General features: G+C 26.4%; 1 protein-coding gene and 1 long non-coding RNA gene across 3 annotated transcripts; both read right to left on the bottom strand.

Moving 5' to 3' along the window:
• Positions 1-9,223: 9,223 nt before the first annotated feature.
• LOC105151516 (facilitated trehalose transporter Tret1) lies at positions 9,224-23,169 on the bottom strand. Of its 2 annotated transcripts, none has more exons than XM_011065271.2 (2): positions 23,029-23,169; positions 9,224-11,025 (listed from the first exon to the last, which is right to left on the bottom strand). In XM_011065271.2, the coding sequence occupies exon 2, from the start codon at positions 10,981-10,983 to the stop codon at positions 9,568-9,570; it is 1,416 nt and encodes a 471-aa protein (XP_011063573.1). In that variant the 5' UTR covers positions 10,984-11,025; positions 23,029-23,169; the 3' UTR covers positions 9,224-9,567. The 2 variants fall into 2 exon arrangements, with proteins under 2 accessions (XP_011063573.1, XP_011063572.1); XM_011065270.2 differs by lacking the exon at positions 23,029-23,169 and adding an exon at positions 11,558-11,929.
• Positions 18,499-21,364, bottom strand: LOC147910162 (uncharacterized). The gene is made up of 2 exons (XR_015544610.1): positions 20,761-21,364; positions 18,499-18,709 (listed from the first exon to the last, which is right to left on the bottom strand). It is a non-coding gene; the product is annotated as an uncharacterized LOC147910162 (long non-coding RNA).
• Positions 23,170-23,380: the final 211 nt, after the last annotated feature.

Raw genomic sequence — 23,380 nt, 5'->3', positions numbered from 1 at the left:
ATAAGGCCCAAATAAAAAAATAAATTAAAAATGACAAAAATCATAAAAAGAAAATCCCTTAGGAATTTTTTTACTCTATTAAACATCACAGTTATCTTTAATTTGGTCTGTATTTAATTTTTTAATCTTTTGAAATTTCTAGCAATTTGAATGAAATTTTAGCTTTTTAAAAATTAGCAGCATCGGAAACCGTTATCTTCTAATATGTATGCTTCACACATAACAAACAAATAATAATAACCGTAATAATAATTACATAAATGGGTCTTATTTAATAAAAGTTTATTGTTTCTAGAAAAATATACTTATTTATATTTAAAGAAATCGATTTATTTATTATTTTTCCATAGCTAAAAAATTGAATATAATATTACGATATATTATAATAATCAAAATAATGTGTGCTAAGTGAACTTTGCAGCGAATTGTTATAAAAATATCTCGTACACATTTTGTCACAAGTATTTGTTGCATTAAATGTGTTGCTGCCGATTGCAATTCTTTTTTTACAATATATCTTTTAAGCATATACTCTAGATGTAAAGCGCATTTTTAAATAATAAATTTAAAAATGAGTTTTATTTAGTACTGGGCCTTATTCGATTTAAAGTACCTTATTAAATTAGTTTCATATACAAACATTTAATTTTATATTAGATCCATGCATCAATTTGGTAAATATATTCGACATCTATCGATGAGCCATTATATACTCTAAATGGAATATTATTATTATTATTATTATTATTATTATTATTAAAATGAAAATGCTTCTAGTATAGAATAATTTTAGCAATATTACAACATTTGAACTATATTATAGAAATATTGAAACGAATATTTTTTATTATATGAATTGATAGATTTACTAATTTTCGTTAGTCACTATAAATATAGCGTGATTCGCTTTACAACGCGTCATCAGACGTAATTGACAGAGTATGAGATGTCCTCATTCAATTGACACAAACTAAAAGTAACATAACATCGATGTCATAATTTTACTCAACAATATAACAATTACATTGTTAAATGTGAAATTATAACATTGTTGCGTTACTTTCAGTTGATGTTGACTGGGCATATAATGCAGAATATTATAATAATGTTATAACAAAATGTTGTAATGTTCCTGTGATGTAGCTGGAATAGTCTAATATTGCTTTAAAGTTGCTACTATAGATATTTTATAGGTATTCTGTCTTGTACGAATTACGTACGATGTATACTAATATTAAATCGATTACTAAATCGATCGTAGGCGATACTTATAATTAGTAATAGTAATTTTAGAAACAAATGTGACATTGATTTGGTGATGCAACAATATATCTTATATATCTTATTGATCCCTTAATTTCTTACACATGAGATATTCCGTTATTGCGTTATATTTCTTATTAAACATGATAGCAAGTAAAATTTTATTTTGAAATTTTTATTGAGTTCTTTTATAAACAGTAATTACTAGTATAAGTTTTATTAAAAATGTATAAGTTTTTATTAAAAATTTGAAGCTTACGTAATATTTGTAACATCATCGATTATAAACATAATAAAAAAAATAAAATTAGTTGCTTAGTAAAAACATCAACTGTGCAGCGTAAATAATGGAGCGATCGATATCTACACGTATAATTATGTTACTTTGAGAGTGCGAACTCTACTTGCTAACTTTAATCACTTATAATGCTAAAATTATCGTGACTTTGATATTTTCGTGTGTTAAGACTTTTGACTCTAATTAATCTTTAGAATGTTTGTAAATACGTAAAATATCAAATAAATTGTTTTAACTGCGTATTTGATATTTTATGTAACAGTACATATTTGCAAACATGTTTCTATCACAAAATATAAAATTATGAAACCTTTTCTTTTAAATAATGTAACTATCAAAGATCTTATGCAAAAATTGATGAAAAATATAATATTTCACGATCGAAATGTAACCACTCAAGCAAAACAACAAGTCAAAATGATATTAAAATGAATCGGAAATGATTAAAAAATGACTTTTAATGGTCATTTTAGAATCATTTTAATATCATACTGCAGAATCATTTTAATATATAATATTATAATGACTTGTTGTTCTGCTTGGACAGATCCTAATTGAGATAATATTTTTCACAATAAATTATTTGCAGTCTTTGAAGATAATTATTAGCATCAATATAATTAAATTATTTGTAAATTTAATTTGTGATATTACAATTTCAATTTTAGTTTGAATATCGTTTCAAGATCAAAAATTAAATCCACGCGCAATTTAAATAGAATTGAATGTGTGTGTGTGTGTGTGTGTGTGTGTGTGTGTGTGTATGTGTGTACAATTCACACAAAGATGTTATTGTAAAACCATTAAGATCTAGCTAAAAAACTACTAAAGCACTTTCCTAGAAATTTTATATAATTGAAATTGTAAAGTACAATAAAATGAAATAGAAGGGCTCGAGGGAATAGAAGCTGTTTAAAGTGCGCTGATTGTCCAAAAAAAATCTCTCAATATTTATAAATTAATTTATTGAAAAGATGGAAAAACACAACGATAATCGTTAAACGATAAATAATTCGTAGATGAATGATTCGTATATGAATAATTTCAATTAGTTTTCTAATCTTCTTCAGCGGTAATAGTAAACGCAAAAAATTACATACTTTGTGTTCCTACGCACAAAAATGATTTACATCTTCCGATCATTTTTTGTGTGCATAGAAATATAAAGTAATTTTTTGTCAAAATGGCGTAGCTTGTTAGCAGGGTATTCAAATTTTTGAAATTGTAAATTTTTGTAGATTGTTTTATTTTAGAAATATATATTATGCAATATATTTGCATTATTAATGTTATTTTAATAATATTTACCATAAACTTAATACAAATGATAAATGAATAGTGCGTCTGTTAATATTGATAAAATATATGTAAAAAAAGAAGAGATTCAAAAATATATAATACATTTGTTCATAGCTGAATTTTTGAGAATTAATAATTAGTCGCAATTAATTTTTTATTGCATTTAATGCAGTAAAATTATTATTTTTGTTAAAATATATTATGTAATACATTTGCATTATCAATATTATTTTAATAATATTAATATTTACCGTAAACTTGATACAAATGTTGAATAGATAACGCGCATTGTTAGTATTAACAAAATATACATAAAAAAAGAAGTAGTCTGCAAAAAATATATATATTTGCAATTTATGATTGAATTTTTTATAATTAATAATTAAGTGTAATTAATTTTTTGTCACGATTGACGCAAAAGTGTTACTTTTTCTGTATCTTCTTCACATATTTTCCTATCTTTGTTTTATGTCGGAAAGAAGTGATCATTTGACTTCCACTTCGGAATATCGTGATCATTACGTCGTGAAAGGTCGATGGTCACTTCGGATATTATCTTTCATCCTCCTTTTGAAGATTTTTTTTCCATGACCATTGGAAGTTTCCGCGTTCGAAGTTTCCGCATACGAGATATTAAAGAGCTGATTAATTGATTTGACGTGAAGGACGCTCTGTAGACAAGGCTGCAACTTTTAATATTCAACTTACTTCTTTCTCAACCTTCTTATTTACCTTTTATTTCCGCTAAAAAAAAAATAAATTTATTAATCATCTTTCTTTCTTTTTTTTTCTTTTTGATAATTACAAAATAATTTTGTAATGCGCATCTCTTATATCACTGTAATCACAATAATATCAACAACAATACAATTTAATAAAAAATCAATAAGTTTATTTCAAGATCGATTTACATATTTATAAATCAACTTTGTAATAGAAACATTACGTCCATACAGATGTCAAGCACAATGAGTAATTAAATGTGCCATCTAAAATATATTAGCTCTTAGAGAAAAGAAAATTAAAACAATCAATTTGATGTCATATTAATTGTTTATTGACTGAATTTATATCATTTTTCATCATTCATTCGGTTAATGTGACGTCAAATTAATATTATTTAGATTTTCTTATTCTCTTTGGATTGTTCAATACACAATAATTAATATAGCAGCTGTATGGAATATAAAATAAAAATAAATGCAACAAATACGCATTATATGGATTTTAAAAGGTCCTGTTTTAGGTACATAAAAATAAAAGTAATGTGCAAATACACATGTATGTAATCGCTTCTTTTAAGTTTGACCTGGTTAGTTACTCTATGTACGCTTTTAATAAATTTTATTTTTCTTTGTAATTCTTTTTCTCTATATCTCTATATTTCTATTTCTTTTTTAAGAGGGCATACACATCTATAAACTCAAAATGAAGCTTAACTTTGTGAATTTTTTGTAAAAAAACGAAAAGAGATAAAGAAATCGTATTTTTGTATTTTTCTCTCTTTATCATTTCAATTTTATTAAAAATTAATTAAAAATGGCAATGTTATTAATATTCTTGTAACATTTGTTTTAAAAATCAAGCGATTTTTGATGACCACTGTCACAAAATTTCACTTCCACAAAATTTATCTGAAAACAAAACGACACAAGTTCTATAAAGTTGAAACATAAATCTATTCCTTATTGTAGTCGAATTTTTTGAAATATTGCGTTTAAACAAAATGGCTGCTAATCGAATATCGATTTTGCGCAAAAAATTTTGTTGATTATTTAATTGCGAAAAAAATGAAGCATTATTTAAAAAAATCTACGTCACATGGACTAACTTTTAGTGCCTAATAAACTTGCAAGTTGCTTAGTCAAGCCATCTTCAAGATAAAGTGTCAGTGTTTTGAAAATCATGTTTCTGCGTTTAAAATACATTCTGTTTACATTACGAAAACGTTAAACGTTCAAACGACAATTATTGTTATTAAATTGACCGTTCGAATTATACAGCTCGAAGACTCGCTGAATATATTAAAAAGACGAGAAAGATTTTTTCTTTATATCTATAGAATATTTTGAAAGATCCTATTTTAAGTATACGTTCATCTGTCTAGTGAATTCATGTTCGGCTTGACTACTTATACTTACTACTAATCATGTGTAATTTTTTCAGTTTTCTTTGGATCGATTCATAACTTTCCAGTAACAATCTTAATTTTCTTCAAGGTACCTAAAAAAGACATAAGACATCTTATGTCTCGATTTTGGACTTTTTGTTGTCTGAAATATCAAACTTTAAAAATATATAAGAAAAAAATCGATTTTTTAAATCTTTTTTGGTGTATATGTTCCCTTAAATACAGAAAGTGTGACATAATGTAGCCAAAAATACCAATATTTTGTGTTTGGAACACGTTCGTATGCGTAGGTGCAGTCACTTGGCATCTGTTATACTAGCATGTCACATGTTCATTGCGTGCAACACTTAAATTGTTGTAATAACACCGTGATGAACATTGGAAAAGCACTGATTTTAAAATATTACGTCTCAATAATACAGAAAATAAGCTTTATTAATACAGAAAATAAATCATTATTTAATTCCTATATAAACGATATTTCGAAAAAAAAATTATCGATACTATATATATATCTATACAATTTTTCTTAATACCTTATCCGATAACTTATTATCTCTCGATCGCAAAATCTCGATCAAAGTAACAGTCTATTTAATTGATTAAATATAAATATATCCTTTCGATTTTGTTTTTAAAAATTGTATTGTAAATGCTTTTAATTTTTTCTGAATAAAATTGCATCACATTTTTAAATACGTTTTCGAATAAACATATTTTATTCAGACACTCACGTATACCTGCTAAATTATTCGTAATTCAAAAGCTATATAAATAACAGTTTGATATATTTAAATCAATCTATCAGCATAACTAAGTCCATGTAGAAAACAGATTATATAAAATATCTACATTATCAGAGAGAAAATTTAGTGCATTAAATCGACACAAAATTTTAGCAACAGTCTAGGCTCACATTCATGAGCTTTTATTAATATTGCGCTTCTATTTCTGAAATTTTGTAATATATACATGTGAATTATATATGCTAAGATTGCATTTAGGAAGTGCGCTATCAGTATATGGAAAAAAATATTTAATTGAATTAACTGGAATTCTGATGGAAAATGAACGATCTAGAATTCTGTGTGATCAAGTCTATTAGATTTCTGATTAATTCTGGTAGATTTAATCAAGAAAATTCTGAATGTTTATTATTTTAACTAGAATTCCAGAAATTTTAACCCAAATTCTGGATCATTTATCTTCCACCAAAATTCCAGTTAATTGAACCAAACATTTTTCTCCGTGTGTTATTATCTCTCTCTCTCTCTCTCTCTCTCTCTCTCTCTCTCTCTCTCTCTCTCTCTCATTCTATTTTTATCATTCATTAGATTTAAAATAAGGATAAACTGATGTAATGATGTTGATAGCGCACTCCCCAAACACAGCCTAAATGTACACTATTGTAATAAGCGTGTTCTAAATACCGGACCTAAAAATTTATTAATTAATAAAATATGATAGTAAAAAAATTGAACAATGTTTAACATAATTTCATACAGCAGGTAATAAAAATTATAAAAATCTTGTGTTTTGTAATTGTTTAATCTTTTCACGTCTAATTTCTTTTCAGAAAAGAGAAATAAGTTTTTAATTATTTTTAACGAATTTTAGCTAAATAAAAATTAAGAATAGAATCACAAAATTTGTAAAAAAACCAAAGTGACAAATCCAGCATGCGGTTGATACAAAAGATTAAAATAAATATTTTCAAAATCAATAATAACTGAATCATTTTGAAATTTTTGGAGATGCTTATTATTAATGAGAGAAAAAAATCAAAATATTCAAAAGCAAATATTATTTGGAACATTTTCTTTGATATTTATTAATTATTAAAAAATTTGACGGAATATATATTTCTATGAGATATATCTTATTTTTCTCATGAATTGTAAAAAATAGATTGTTTATTTGCTCGAAATAAAATTTTATTTCGCTGTATTTAAATAAAGATTTATTTTTATGAAATAAGCATTAATATCATTTACAAATAAAAATAAATTTTTAAGTATCTTTTTTCCAGCAAATATAAAATAAAATATAAAAAATTTACAACGAGGGGAGGGAGATTCAATATGCAAGAAATAAAATATCTTTATATGGATAAATAGAAGTTTATATATATGTATCTATATATTATATATATATATATATATATAAACAAAAAATACATATTTATAAAAACTATAGATCTATATAGATCGTCTAGTAAAATTTAAAAAATTTCAAATTATATTCTTTATCTTATAACATTTGTCTTCAGAAATTTTTCTTTTTATTTATATTGTTTAGTTACAAAATTTATTGAAATAAATTGTTAAGAAAAAGTATAGACTTCTGTAAAAAAAAATAAGAAATATTGCATAAAAAATTAAACTATGATAAAAATAGAATAAAGAAGAAAAACAGTAAAAACAATTTTTTTTTTATTGCGAGGCTCACAATGGCGCAGGAGGCATAGATGTCTTTCGCCCATAATATATTTTGTCAAAAGAGGGATTGGATTTATTTTGGATGGTCAACAATAATTTATTACAATGAGCAAATATATATATATATATATATATGTATATATATATATAAATATCACATATGCCACATATGCGGTATTAGTATCACATATACCAATAATAACGCCAACATAAACAGTAAAATCTGTAGGTAATCTATAAGAAACTTTATATAAATTTACCAAAGAGTCAGTCTGAAAATATAACTAAATGTAAATATATATAGATGTCAATAAAATATGGCCTCTCATCCTGAGCAGGTAGAGCGGACTAAACTGAGTCGAAAAGTCCTGTATCATTTTGCGATTTTCGCGATGGTTAACGAGATATTAATTACTAAATATTGGTTTTCAATAATTTTTTATTCAAATACTATTAACTTTACAACAAAAAAACAGCAAGAGATAAAAATGGATTATTTTTTTATAAAGTTCTGAGAATTTTTTCAGAATTTTTTAATACCTCATTTTCTTATGATGGTAAAAATAAGAAAATGCAGTGCTAAAAAGTTGATAAAAAATTCTAAAAAATTTCTTAAAGTTCTATAAGAAGAAAATAAATAATTTTTGTCTCTTGCAATTTTTCTGTGTAGTATTTGAGTAAAAAATTATTAAAAACTAATATTTTGCGATTTTTAGTAATTAATATCTCGTTAACCATTGCGAAAATCAGAAAATGATACAGAACTTTTCGACTTAGTTTAGTCCACTCTACTTGTTCAGGATGAGTGGTGCCGCATTTTAATGACACTCTATATAAATAAAATATATTATCATATCATAATATCATTGAATATTGATTCTTCTTTAGAATCAAAGAGCTGATTGACTAGTGATGTTTGTGGGCTATTTAAAAATTTTGGTTTCATAGCCTATTCTTATCTTAAAACAATAAAATCTTAAGATGCTAATACATTTCTGTGATTAGCTTTGGTTTATAACATTTTAAGACTGTCTTAAATATACCTAAGATAATCTTAAATATAAAAATAATGTTAAGTATAAGAACCTATGAATACCAGCCTTAAAGCTGGTATAATAAGGTAATAATATTAATATCAAATAGCATTTTACATTGAATTTCAATGTGTCACATTTCTAAAGGATATTTCTTTTTTAGGATTTAAATTAATATAATTTTGGAAAAGGAGGAAATATAGTTTATAATCACTATTTACTTATCAAAATATTGTTAGATTAATTAGAATAAAAGTTCACAAATGCTACAAACATCAAAATTCAAACAGTTGTAACTTTGTTAAAAATGAATAAAATTTGAATTTGAAGAAGAGTTTTAAAATCTTTATTTTTGAAAAGCCACTAAGTCTTTTGAGTTTTGTCAATTTAGTAATTTTTACATACAAGAGCCTACAAACTCAAGAAAATAGGAAATTTTCTTTTTACTTTATGGATCTGTTATATACCCAAAAAAATTTTTTTTTTAATTTTCGATTTTTTAATATAAAAATTTAAAATTTTCCTTAAAAAATTGTTTTTTAAACATATTCTTAAAATTTTTTTGTTATTAAATTGTCGCGAATTAAATAAAAAGAACATTTTGATTTTAATTGTTCATAACTCCGTTAAAAACTATCATACCGCAATTCTCTCTCAAAAAACAGATTCTTAAAACTGAAACTTTGGTCTATCGAATAATACAATTACTAATTTTTCTTAAAAGCGTATAAATATGATGCAAATGAAGTAACGCTACGAATTTTTGTTCTGATCCATTTAAAATATATTTTTAATTTTCAATTAATAAATCATCGATGGGAGAGTCACGAAAATAGTATTATGATATAATAAAATGTAGAATATGTAGAATTAAATAACATTACAATCATTCTCAAATATAGACTATACATTTACATGCTATGATATTATTTGCTTGATATGATTTACTCAACTTACAAAATATATAATTTTAAATACTTATTATATATACTTATTATATGTAATATAACTTATTATATGTACAACTTTATTCTATACAAAACAATGTAATTTAATATGTACAATTTATATTCTTTTGCTTCAGAGTCTCTAATCAATTCTTAATCAACCATTCAACTCCCTTTGTATTTGATCCAATGTTTTACCCTTCGTTTCCGGAACTAAAAAGTAAACAAATAGAGTACCGACGGCACTGAATAAGGAAAATATCCAGAAAGTGCCATAGGACTGTACAGCTTCCTTCATATCAGAATAAAATTTGGTGACTATAAAAGCCATAAGCCAATTAAATAGACAGGCGCTACTCCCAGCAATTCCTTTCACTTCTGGCGCAAAGATCTCTGGCATCATCATCCATGGGATCGGTCCAAAACCCACAGAAAATACTACAAGGAAGGTGCACAATGGAATAAGTGCAAACCATGTAATATTATCGAAGGCCGTAGTATGATCAAGACAATAAAAGTAAATCCCAAGAAGCAGAGTCATCAGGAACATTACTGTGATTGATATTAGAAGCAGGATCCTTCTACCCAATTTATCAACAACAAGAGTACCAAAAAAAACTGATACTACTTGCACTGTTCCCACAATGATGGTAGCTATGTCGGGCGAAATAGCGTTTCCAGCTCTGGAAAAGATATCCGAAGAATAAAAAATGATAGAGTTCACGCCACTCATTTGTTGGAAGAGCATCAATCCGTAAGCGATGACAAAGCCTTTTTTGGCGGCCGGAGATTTGATTGAATCAAAAAATGATCTACCACTTCGTCTGGTTTCTTCAAGCGCTTCACGATGCGCTTGCAACTCGGCTTCGACATCATATTCATTGCCACGAAACTTGATCAAACTTTTCCTGGCAGCCTCTTCATTACCTTTCTTCAAATAATACACTGGAGTCTCTGGCATGAAGAAAAATATTCCGAAGAAAATCAGCGGCATCACCGCGCAAATGATCGATAGAGTCCTCATATTTTCGATAATGGCTCCAAAAACGTACGCGGCCAGGATACCTACTGTGAGCAGCAATTGGAAATAGGAGCCAAGCGTACCCCGGATCTCCTTCTCAGCTATCTCTGCCGTATATAAGGGAGCAGCTACGCAGAAGGCTCCACCACTGAGACCGGTAATGAATCTACCAAAGTAGAACATAAGTACTGAATTTGAAAAGATAATCAGAAGCCAACCAATAGTGAATGGGACTACCATGATCAACATGGCAGTTTTTCTTCCAATTAAATCCGCTATTATGCCGATGGGAATGCACATTGCACCCGCTCCAAGAGTAGCAAGTGATCCTATCCAGGAGAACTCAGTTATGGATATTTTGATATCATAATTTTTTGCCAGATTGACACCATTTTCACCGGCAGGCGATGTCCAACCGAGCACCATACCAGCAGCAAGAGCGCCAAGCGTTGCTGCTAATCCTGCCAGATATTGTGGGAGTCTCTTAGCCCGACCAAGGCCATCAGTAGAGACCAAAGTCTGTTGTGAAATACCAATCTTTTCAACGGACATGGCTTGACCACTCGCTGACAAAAGTGGTGTCCTTTCGTCGGTCTGTAAAAAAGTAATTATAATTAAAATAAGTTCAATATATTTAATTATTGAATTATATATCATTTTTCATTAAATCTTTTGTGAAATATATAGTTTTAATAATTTGAAATACAAAATAATTTTAAAAAATAATATTCTTCATATACATCTTAAATAAAAAAAACGCTATTTTTTTATATAAAAACTATATAAACCACTTAAACAGAATATTCTGCAAACAAAATATATATAATAGTTTCTATTTGAGAATGACATTCCTTTACTTTAATTAAACCTAACAGAAATTGTTATTTAACTATTTTATTTTTCACATCTTTCTTTTTTCTATTTTTTTGTAATTATAACGTCTATTTTTATCTACTTTTTATGCTTTGAAAATAAAATTATGATACAAATAATGAAAGAAAAAAAAATGTTATATCATTTCATCGTATCATATATCATCAGCATTTTAACAAGAATGTTAACAAAGACAAAGTATACGAAAAGACGAATGATTTCTCGAAGAAATATATTGCGATATATCACATACGGTCGACGTTGTTGCCGCATTATCAGCATCCCACACAAATTCCGTTGTCATTTTGAAATTCTTTTAATCTATTCTAATCTTACAAAGAAACGGAATAGTTCACATATCAGTTTTGCATTCCACCTCGTATGATATTTCAATTTACAGTTTTGAGTTTACTAAGTATGCACGTGTAACATACAAACAAACTCAATATTATTCACCATCTCCGAGACGCAATTCAGAGGATCTTTAATTGCACCTTCTGCACTCAACTCTCTCCCTCTTTCTTTTCACAATGGTTAAATGTATATATATATTTATCTCTTTACAGTCGCAAAAAGTGCTCAGAGATGGAAGTAATAACTATCGATATAACTATCGATAATAATCGATTGTTTCATTAGTATTGCAAAAATGAAAATTCGATTATGTATGTATATACATTTATTAAAAATAAAATTTTCGTTTTGTGAATTTTTGAAGTAATTATAAATAAATAAAATAAATAAATAAAATTTTTTTAAAAATCAAGCAACAAACTTCTAATAATTATCGATGATTGCAACTATCGATAGTTTTCCATCTCTACTCAGAGGTACTAAAAACTCACGATATTCACGCAGTGAGAAATGATAATGGAATCGACATCGATTTCATTGTCATTTCTCACTGGGTCAGTACTTGATATTTACTGACAAAAAAAAATTAATTATTGCACCATAGAGGTGTAAAGATTATCACTTATGATATTTTTCATTTTCTTTTGTAAATACAAGTTTTTATCGATAGAACACAATAATTTTTATATTAATTTTTCGTATAGATTACATTTAATACGTATTTAAAAATCTTCTTCGGAATTTTTAAAGTATACAGACAATAAAATATACAGAATAACCCAGCAAACGAGAATGGATTGAAATTTTTTTCCGAATGCGTTTTTTTTAAATAGCGGATATTTTTGGATTTAATTGGGTTTAATTAGATTCAATTAGATTCAATTGGATGCAATTGGATTGAAAAACTGTAATAATATATGCTTTATAATCTTTATATGTAAGTTTTACTTTATATGTACACACACACACACACACACACACACATATACATAAAACAGCCCATACAGCATAGAAAGATTGCAGAATGATTTCACTGAAACATTGTAATATTGCATGATGGTTGCAAAACGTTACTGAATCATTGTTGCAAAATTCCAACAATGTTAAGATGTCCGCTTTTTGTTATACAACAAAACGTTCGAGCAATATTGCAATGTAATGTATTTGGATAAATTTTTTACGAAGACTAAAATGAAAATTATTTCTATGCATATATCTCATTAACTTTAATTTTTCTATAAATCGCTTTCTGATATAGATAGTGATATAAATAAGAAATTTTTAAATATTTGTTGTTTTTGAATACGTGCTACTGATTAATGTTATTTTTATCTATCTCCCTGTATTCTTTATTTCAAAAAAAATGTAATAAAGAGTATTAATAATAATGATTACAAAAGTAAAAAATTATAAATAAAACTATACATATTTGTTTCATGCGAGCTATAACTTAAAATTACAATAAAAAATTTTTTGTGAAAGATTTAATAAATTTGTTTATAACTTTCTTTTTATAATATTATAGAAATTATAAGAATTGATTCAAATGTCAGAAAGCAAATTAAATGATTACTCAAAATATTACTTTTACCTATCAAAATAAAGGAAAACTCACTTTATGCGAGCAGTTCATAATACATGAATAATTCGAAATTATTTCTAGATTTTTTTCTTTTGGAAATTACATAATATTATGGCCCGCATTTAGAACGCGCTTTTCTTGATAAAAGCACCCTGTTATCTCTAAAATTCTATAATGTGCGTAATGTAAATTATAACATGTTAAGTAACATCGTTATAAGTGCGTTCTGAATACGGCCATTAAATATAAGTGAATAATTTATTAATTTTTTAAATATATTTCTGTTTTCTTATATGTATATGTTACATATTTTTTATATATTATTTGCATTTATATTTATTATCATTTATATATATATATATACAAATTGTTGTGTTCATATTTTGTGTAAATGTACAAACTTAATTTAATTGCAATTAATACAATGATACAAATTGAATACATTAAGCATTGCCTCCCATATATGTACGTACTATTTCCACGCATCTCATGTTAAACACTGCTTGTATTCGTATATTCTTATCTTCAACGGAAAAACATTCTAGATTACATATATGTATAAGTTTCAAATATAAACATTCTTATTGATGAACTTGAAATTTATGCTTACCAGGAGACTAAATCAGCATAAAGAAACTCGATGATAATATATTACTTCATGATAATATACAACTTACTGGTAAGCATAAATTTCAAGTTCACTAATAAGAAATGTTTACATGTTTGAAGCTTTCACAGGTATTGTCTTCAGAGGTGCCAAAAGACAAAGGATTTACAGATTATCGCTGTGTCGTGATCCATAATTGTTAACGTCAATATTTCGTGTATCTTGCCGTTTACTTCATCAGGGGGAACAGCACACTGATATTATAATAGTATCACTATCTTACTAAGATCGCAAGTCGCATGTATATGCTGTATAGTCTTCGCATAGAGTCGCAAGTTGTAAATGGAAAGAAATTGGCCAATCACAGTTGAATATGAAAAAAAAAAAATCGATTATATGTATACTATGATTCGTTAATTTTTTATGGCTTCCAACTTATGACCCTATTGTAGAACAGGCATTAATGCCAATTTCGTGAATCTTGCTATGCGTGCGTGCGTGTGTGTGTGTGTGTGTATACGGGGTATTCTAAAATGAACACCTTGTACACATATACATATACCACTAAATATTTTATGTACTAGTAGAGTAGACTAAACTGAGTCGAAAAGTCCTTCACCATTTTGCAATTTTCGCAATAGTTAATAAAATAATAATTAATATACCAAAAAGTTGATAAAAACTTCTTCAAATGACTCATTGTTAGTGAACGCAAATACAATTTAAAAGAAAAATTATAGAATTATAATAAATAATGTTGTCAAATTTTAAAATTGTCATTGTGATTCGTCGACCGATCGAATAGTAACGTATCATGTGACTTATAATGACATTTATTATAATGACGATAATTTTAAAACTTGACATTATTTATTATAATTCTACAATTTTCCTCTTAGATTACATTTATGTTCACTGAGTCATTTGGACTATATTAATTAATCGTATAATAGGAATTGAGAAGAATCGTTCACTTGGATGCAATTGTTGAAGAATTATCAGAATAAAATATATTTCAATCTAGTTACATTTACGTATGTTATTTAATTTGTTGAAAATGATTAGAAGTCAGTCAAAACATTCGAAAATAGAAAATTATTGTATTTAGAAAATTATTTATATATTTGAATTATAGAATATGTATAGTTTATTAGCGCATCTTTAACCGCGCGTGAGCTTACTCTCACTTGCACAGTTCATTGAATTATTTAGAAATATATAAAATATTTATTATATTTTTTACTATTATTTATCCTTCTTGAAACTTTATATTTTTTTTTTAAATATTGTTCTTTAAGATTAAAAGAAAATTAAATTTTAAAGGGTATAATTGTTTAAAATAAGATACCTTGTATAAGAATGCTATTATAATTTATTTACAGAAGAATATGCGTTTAAGCAATTTTTTGAATTTATTTAAACTTTTTTCGCATTATACAATGTAATGTACAAATCATGTTACTGTGACTTTATTATTTTGATACTCAGATAACTTAATTTGATATTGAAAATTATCACAATTTATATATATATAAATAATGCTATACACATGTATAATCTAATATCATTTCACTTGATGTTATACAAAATTTTAAGTATTTCCAACTTTTATATATCTTGTTGAACATTGAACAGATACTAGATAATACTATAGATAATTGATCAGATTTTACACTTTATACGCTAATATATAAATGAATATTTTTGTAGACATTAAAATAAGTAGATAATTATGTATGTTATAATGTATCACTTTTAAAAATACTAAATTTTATAGAGTATAAATTTATATTAAAAGTTTCCGATAAAAATTTTTTTATGTAAAAACAGATACATGAGTGTAATTATATATATATATACAATACGTGTATATATATATATGTACTTTTTTTCGTGTAATCTCCGTCCATATACAAATGTAGAGGAAAGCCTTCTATTGTGAGATAAGCGCTTAATACGAGATACGGCGTTTCTGTTAAACTAATAAACGCTATCTATTGGTTCCACCATAAATTTATTGCTCTTGGATTGAAAATTATTTAGTAGAAAATTCATTATTAGATCATGCCTGTAGTCATCGTAAAACAAGATTTTAGAATTTGGATGTCTTCAAGTTTCATTGAGATGAGCCTTTAAACCTTGTTTATTATTTAATAAATAAATATTTGGCAATAAATTCTTCATGTAGTGAATCATATAGTAAGATCGTACTAGAAAAATACGGGATATGTTAAATTGTTTAATTACAGAAGTTAGATTTGATGATTATAAAACTACAAAGCGTGGAAATATCCAGAGTATTTCTAATATGAAATAACCCACGCTTCTATGTTATGTAGTGAAAATTGTTGCTAAAATATAAATGTTATTGTATAATAATAAAAGACACCCGAATGAATATTGAGTACCTATTTCTGCGATGCTTGATTCCAACTACCTGAAGACGAGTTCTGAATATAATCTATTGCATGCTCACTTTTCGCGCACGCTGGCTGTGTTTGTGTTTGTATTTTAGAAACATTAAATAAAGTTTTTTTTAATTGCGATATTGATATACTTTTGATATATTTTTTACATCTCTTTAATTTTCAAAAAATGAAATTTGAATTAAATGTTATATAACAAACTTAAAGCTTATTAAATTCCCTTCAAAATAACCTATTATTTTTTTAAATTCTGCCTATAAACTTCTAGCATTTACTCACAATGAACTCAGTATCTCATAATAGGGGCCTTTCCTCTATGTTAGAAAAATAATAAAAAGAATAATTAAATATTAATTTGAGTAATTTTTGCATTATTTTTTATGCAATTAAATTATACAATATCCTATATATAATTACATATACATATGTATATAATTTTACATGATTAATATATTTTCATATCATTGTATAATGTATAAGCACTTTTTCTGATTTAAAATTTCACTTTTATTAAAAAAGCAATGTAAAAGATATTATTTTAATCATTTTTTAATTTTACTTATTGTTCTTTCTGCTGTGTGTATGTGTGTGTGTGTGTGTGTGTGTGTGTGTTTTATATATATTTATATATTATATCTATATAAAAATATATTTTATAATAGGGGAGACGGAGGCTAAGTGGGCACCGAGGCTAAGCTGGCATTTGAATTTTGAGTAGCAAAAATATATCTTATGTTCCCAATTTATATTGTAGAAAGCATCTCGTGTGTCTTGTTCATCAATGAAGTTTCGTTAGTTTAGGTGTCGCGTTATTATGTTTAAGTAGTTAAATGTTTTCGATAGTCAAAAGTAATTTTTTATATTTCATTTTTCAAATCACATCACTTTTTGTGTATATGAATAAAATGAAGTTGCAAACACCAAAACTTTTTATTGCCATTTTGTAGTTTTATAATCACTCTATAAAACGCTAATAGTCATTTGACTAAAATTATTTATTTTATTATTGAAAACTGTAATTGAAAAAAGATGCTCACTTAGTCCCTATATATATAATTGTATATACATGTATATAAAATTGTATTATATATATGCATATATATATATATATATACATATATATATACTATAATAAAATTATATATATATATATATATATATATTAACATTTTATATAATTTTATATAATTGTATAAAATTATATAAAATTATATAATAAAAAAATGTGTGTGTGTGTTATATTTTATATATATATATATATATATATATATATATATATATAATTTTATTTGAAAACTTGTTTACAACTAACATTTCATTATCTTCGTATTATGGTTGTTTTACGTATTACAATCACAAAAGAAGACATCAGACATCAATTATTGAATAATATCACATGTAAGATTATGCAATGTCTCATTAAGGAAAAAAACAGACAGAAAGAAACATAAAGAATAGTGAATAGTAGTCGTGTGACGCATAATAGAAGAGTTATTGTTTAGATAACAATTTAAAATAGTTTATAGATATTTCAAAACACGAAGTTACATCATTTAGTGAACTTTCGAAATTACAGGAATCCATTTCATATTTAAATAAATTTAATATTTAATGTATATACACCAATGTAAGAAATATATCGCATTTTCTTTGTTTTATTTCAACTTTCAAAACACGCTAATTGCTCCATTATTGCGTTGTATTTGCATCATTATTGTGAATTCCGTAGAATTGCAACGAGAGTATTATAAAAGTGTTAGAGAACTTGTTTAATTACGCAGAAACTGTCGTAAAAAAAAGAAAACATAGTATCTGCGAACGTCATGACGTTTTAGATACTGATGAATGATAATGAAACTAGATATAGTACTTCAGTGATAACAACATAAATTATGTAATGTGTATGTGTGTGTGTGTGTGTGTGTGTGTGTGTGTGTGTGTATGTGTGTGTATATGTGTGTGTGTATGTATGATGCAAAAGAACGTGACGTTTTTAATGCATGTCAATTAATGGCACTATACATACGATTTACGTGTAAATAATTATAAAATTTCAGTATTCTTTCAATCAAAAATTTTCAAAATATTCTGTTCATACATGAATGGAATATAATAAAATTTAAATTAAAGACATCTACGCATAGGACGCATACGACGCATTATTTTCTGATATTATATATCAATGACAATATTATTTTTGATAATCTACAATAATAATATGAAGATTTACTTTAGTTTTTTGAAGATTTATTTTAGTTTTGTCATACAAAAGTCGTTTTTCCATATAAATAGCATGTATAAAATTTTATATTATTTAAGATTGCGAACCTTTACCTTTTTGCGCGCGTACAAACATGATTAATCTCCATTGAATCCCGGGTAATTTCTTTTATGACACTTCAAGCTTGCTCCGCGATGTTACAGTATCACAGGCCACTTAATAATTCAAATATCATTAGATAATAGAAATTTACATTATATAATTGAAATGCGAAATCAAATTGAACTTGTTCATTTATATTTGCACTAAATTTCTGTGACTGACTTAAAATAAATAATAGAATTTTTTCATAGTTGCTGATTATTTTATCAAAATAATTATGCTATGTCAATATTTTCCTACGATATTAGGCTTCTTAAATTATCATCGATATCATAGAAATCGATACGAAATATCCGTTCCATTTTTTTTCCCGTTATTTTACGTTTATCAAAATTGGATAAATATTTTTCTCTTTTTTATTTGATTAAGTATGGCGTCCTCATTATTTTATCTTATCCTCGATACGATTTATATTTTAACTTTAAAAATGACCACATTCTCATGTATTTTATGTGCTTTTGGCATATTATATTTTGATATAAATCAATCAATAGCATAAAAATATATTTTTAAAAACGTAACAGTTTTAGAGAAGGAAACAGCTAGTATAAACTCTTGCAACTATATATATATTCAACATAAACAATAACACATCAAAATACTGCGTAATATTATCGCGTGAACGCACGTCGTAACGATATCAATGCGATATAGACAATGCGAGATATATAACATCCAAGAGTGAATGAGATTAAACATGATTTCGCATTAACAATCTTTATTACCACAATTTCTGAGCATATTTACTTAATCGACGCGTGCGATAGAATTATGAAGATTAAAAAAGATTATTCTCTATGGCATATGTCTTCAGTATTTTGCATCTCAACAAGAAAGAATTTATAACACAAAAATATATTTATATTTGTCAAAATGTTGTAGCCAAGTTATGTAAACAGATAAGATATATACCACTTTAAAAATCCGAACAAACAGGATGTGAACAATTCAAGCTTATGCTTATTTTACATTAATTTTAGGAAAAAATAATAATTAACTTAAGAGAAAAGTTTCTTGTTTCGCAATTTTATTTGCTCGCACGTGAATTTTTACGAAGCTTATTCGTTAAAATGCATTCGTGACTCTCGTTATCTTGCACCTGTCTTACTAAATGCTAAATATGCTAATCACGTACAATACGTAAGTATGTTAAAAATTGTTTGCGATATATTAGATAATACTTTCAATTTGTAAAATAAAAGCGTTTAAAGTATTACAAAAAATTGTTAAATTTAAGTGTGATATTAATGTGCATCTTAACTATAATACAAAAATAATACAATTATATTGAAATTAAATATTGCTTAAATAATAATTACATTTATAAATAATTTAAATCTAATGATAAAAAGGAGAAAAATTAATTAACTGATGCATAATTGTGGTACAATAATGGATAAATGAAAATATTAAAATTAGTAAGAATAATATTTAAAAGAATTAAATTTCTACACAACATATGTACGAAATATGAACAATTTTTTTTTATCGTTCAAAAGATGTAACATTCTATTCACCTTATAGCATACACACATGTTCACAATCAAATATTAGTATCTAGCAAATATTGAATCAAAATGAAAGTTTATAACGCTTTTTCATTTATATCATATCTACATCTTTCTTAAAAAAAATTTGGCAATTGTATCATTCAATAGAATAAAATTTTAGCTTTGATAAAAATCTGTTTTTAAATTGTAAAATGATTTTTAACAGAGTTGGGCAATCAAAATCAAAATGCTCTTTTTATAATCCGTGATATCCCAATAACAAAAAATCTTAGGAAAATTTTCAAAAAAACAATTGTGTAAGAAGAACTTTAAGTTTGCACATTAGAAAATCGAAAATTTTTCCAATTTTTTTTTAGTACGTGACAAGCTTACAAAGTATAAAAAAAATTTTCCATTTTGTCGTAGTTTTGTAGAAATCACCAAACTCACAAAAACTCAAAATTCATAGTAATCTTTTTTTTTTAAAATAGAAATTTTATTTTTAAAATCCTTTTTTTATTTCAAATTTTGTTTATTTTTCACAAAGTTATATTCGCTTGAATTTTGAAGTTCGTAGCAAATTCAACTTTTATTTCAATCTAATATATACGTACTTAATTAACAAATATATTAATTTAATGTAGCGCGATTATATTGGAATCTTATTAAAAGGTAATTAAAACCGACACTTCACTTTCACGCTTACTTAAACAAATATTTCAACGTTGATACTCGTCGATCGCGTGAAAATGATTTATGTAACAATCCGTGTAGTTTCTTATGTAAGTATAACACAATACGTGTAACATCTATAAGTTTCGTTTCGTCGGGTTTTTCCGTTTACCACGCCGTGCCGCCCGATTCGCATCATGCGGAAAATACGAACTCGCGTTAATGTCGTAATAATGCCTGGCGAAATCACAAATTATTAACCATACATAGCAACTAAACCGCTGGTTTGCGGATATTCTCCTTATCTTGCGTATTTCATGATTGCGATAAACGTACAAAATAAAAACATGTGGATGCGAATTGCGAAGCCGGCGTGTAACGTGAATATTAACCGAGCTACAAAATATTGAAATCTTGATGTATTATAATTATAGATTCATATACTTTCACATGTATTCCCTACATATATATATATATATATATATATATATATATATATATATACATATTTATATATACAGAGTGAATCAAAGTCGTTGAACCAGTTTTTTGACAAAATAATTGACTGCACACGTTATAATTCAATTAGGTGTGAAGTCGATAATTTTCTCATAAGGCAAAAAGTTGGTTCAACGACTCTGATTTACCCTGTATATATATATATATAAATCCTCACATTATATTCTCATTTATTTATCAAGAATTCTAATAATTGCTTCATTAGTGCAACATTTATTCAATATATTTATTCCCCAAAGAACACATAAAAAGCAGTATAAAAAAATCAAAATAACTTTATTTTAATTCTTAACGTCAATAAACAGCCAAATTTTATAATCAAAAATCATTTTGACTTTCATGATATTAAAACAAAGTTTTGACTTTCGATCTCTTGATGTGTTTCTTGGGCAATGCATGTTTAATCAATATATCGCTGTATAAATTGTCCTACTAGAGAAGCATTAATCGTTGATTGTTTTCGCTTCACTTCTTAATGTTTTCCACTTTTTTGTAAAGAGTCCATCCATGTTGAATTAAAAGTGTTAAAAAATAGCACGAAGTAAAAATAAGTGTGCAAATTAATCTTAATAATAAGTATGTTAAGTTGCGTCAGTTTTTAATAATAAGGCTCAGACGACCTGTAATTCACGTTTCAGATTTTAAAATACAATTCTACATTTTATAATTTTATACGTCATGTATATTTTCGGTCTGTGTATTTTAGCATATATTTTACATACGCATGTATTCTAACTATCCACATGTCGTTCGTATCACATAAAATTACAAATAGAATTCTAATTTAAATGGTGACATGAATTATAGATAATCTAAAATTAAAAATGACGTCGATGTGATGATTTATACGTTAAAATCGATTAAAAGAATACGCAAACAGGAAGAGAATATACAATGATTGCGTTCCACAAAAAAAATAGCTTTATACATACAATAGCTGTACGATTTTTTAATATGATTTATACATTCAGAATGTATGAATGAAGAATTAAGAACAAAACCAATCACATCAAAGAATTTTATAATTGCAAAATTGCTTTTTCCGCTGAACGCAACCAATATGAAAAATTCATAAGCATACACATTGATAACGTGGTAACACCACGTTTTAAATATTATTTTGAAGTTAAAGTTTAATTATAGCGACATTATATTATGAAAATAAATCGAGTGTGTCGAAATTGTGCGCGTTTTTTATAAAAATATGTGAAAATTTATTAAACTTAATTCAATGTTATCAACTATCTCTTTATCAACATGTTATTTATGTTCGCGATGCTTTTTTCGCGCAATGTCGCATATGCGCTTTTTTTTAAATCAACATGCGCACTCGACATACCTTATTATTCAAAAAATATATACAATAGAGTAATATCGATTACATATTGCAGCATACAAGATTGCAGCAATACTGATAGCTCAAAAGATTGAATCTTTAATCGAGATCTCGCGAGAATGTCCAGTTCGTCTGATAATACGGAAGAACGATAAAACACGAAATTTGGTTTCTTTAAGTTATACTGTATTACACTTTCCGTAACAAGACAATTTATACATTGAAAAGAAAAAGAGAAAAAAAAATAAAAGAAGAATAAAAGAAAAGAAATTGATAAAAGAAACGACTTTGTCGTTATCGCGCTCGTACAAGAAACTAATTTTAGCAAATTAATTTTAGAATTTTGATTACACACCGTGACTTTCCTCTAGTTTGACGTCTCCTCGATAGTCCCTCGTTGGGGCAATCGTGGGTCTACGGAGGGAACGGCTGGCTATACAAAACCGTGTTGATCAGCGCGAGTCGTACAACAGAGTATGCGGCGGAAGCCCGCGACGCTAACATCGGCCCGAGAATTCAATTCTTATCAGTCGTATGCAGTATATTGAACGCGAAGATATACGTATATCTTGAGTTAATCAACTGCGCGAACGCCGCATAAATGGATCTTCCGCAAATGAGGAATGCATCTTCTTCAGCAACGTGGCATTTCCAACGTGGTATTTCCTCGTTCCTCTTCCTTGCGTTATCCCTGTTTGATTCCGTTT

Source organism: Acromyrmex echinatior, chromosome 3 (assembly GCF_024713525.1).
Source record: "Acromyrmex echinatior isolate Ae372 chromosome 3, ASM2471352v2, whole genome shotgun sequence".
Taxonomy (NCBI): Eukaryota; Metazoa; Arthropoda; class Insecta; order Hymenoptera; family Formicidae; genus Acromyrmex; species Acromyrmex echinatior.
The sequence above is the reverse complement of the archived record's forward strand: the minus strand, read 5'-3'. Positions and strand labels throughout refer to the sequence as shown.

Coding starts and splice junctions, on each gene's coding strand:
- LOC105151516 (XM_011065270.2), bottom strand. CDS start 11,608: ATGACAACGGAATTTGTGTGGGATGCTGATAATGCGGCAACAACGTCG. Junction 11,026..11,557: donor ATGCGGCAACAACGTCGACC/GTATGTGATATA, acceptor ACTTTTTTACAG/ACCGACGAAAGGACACCACT.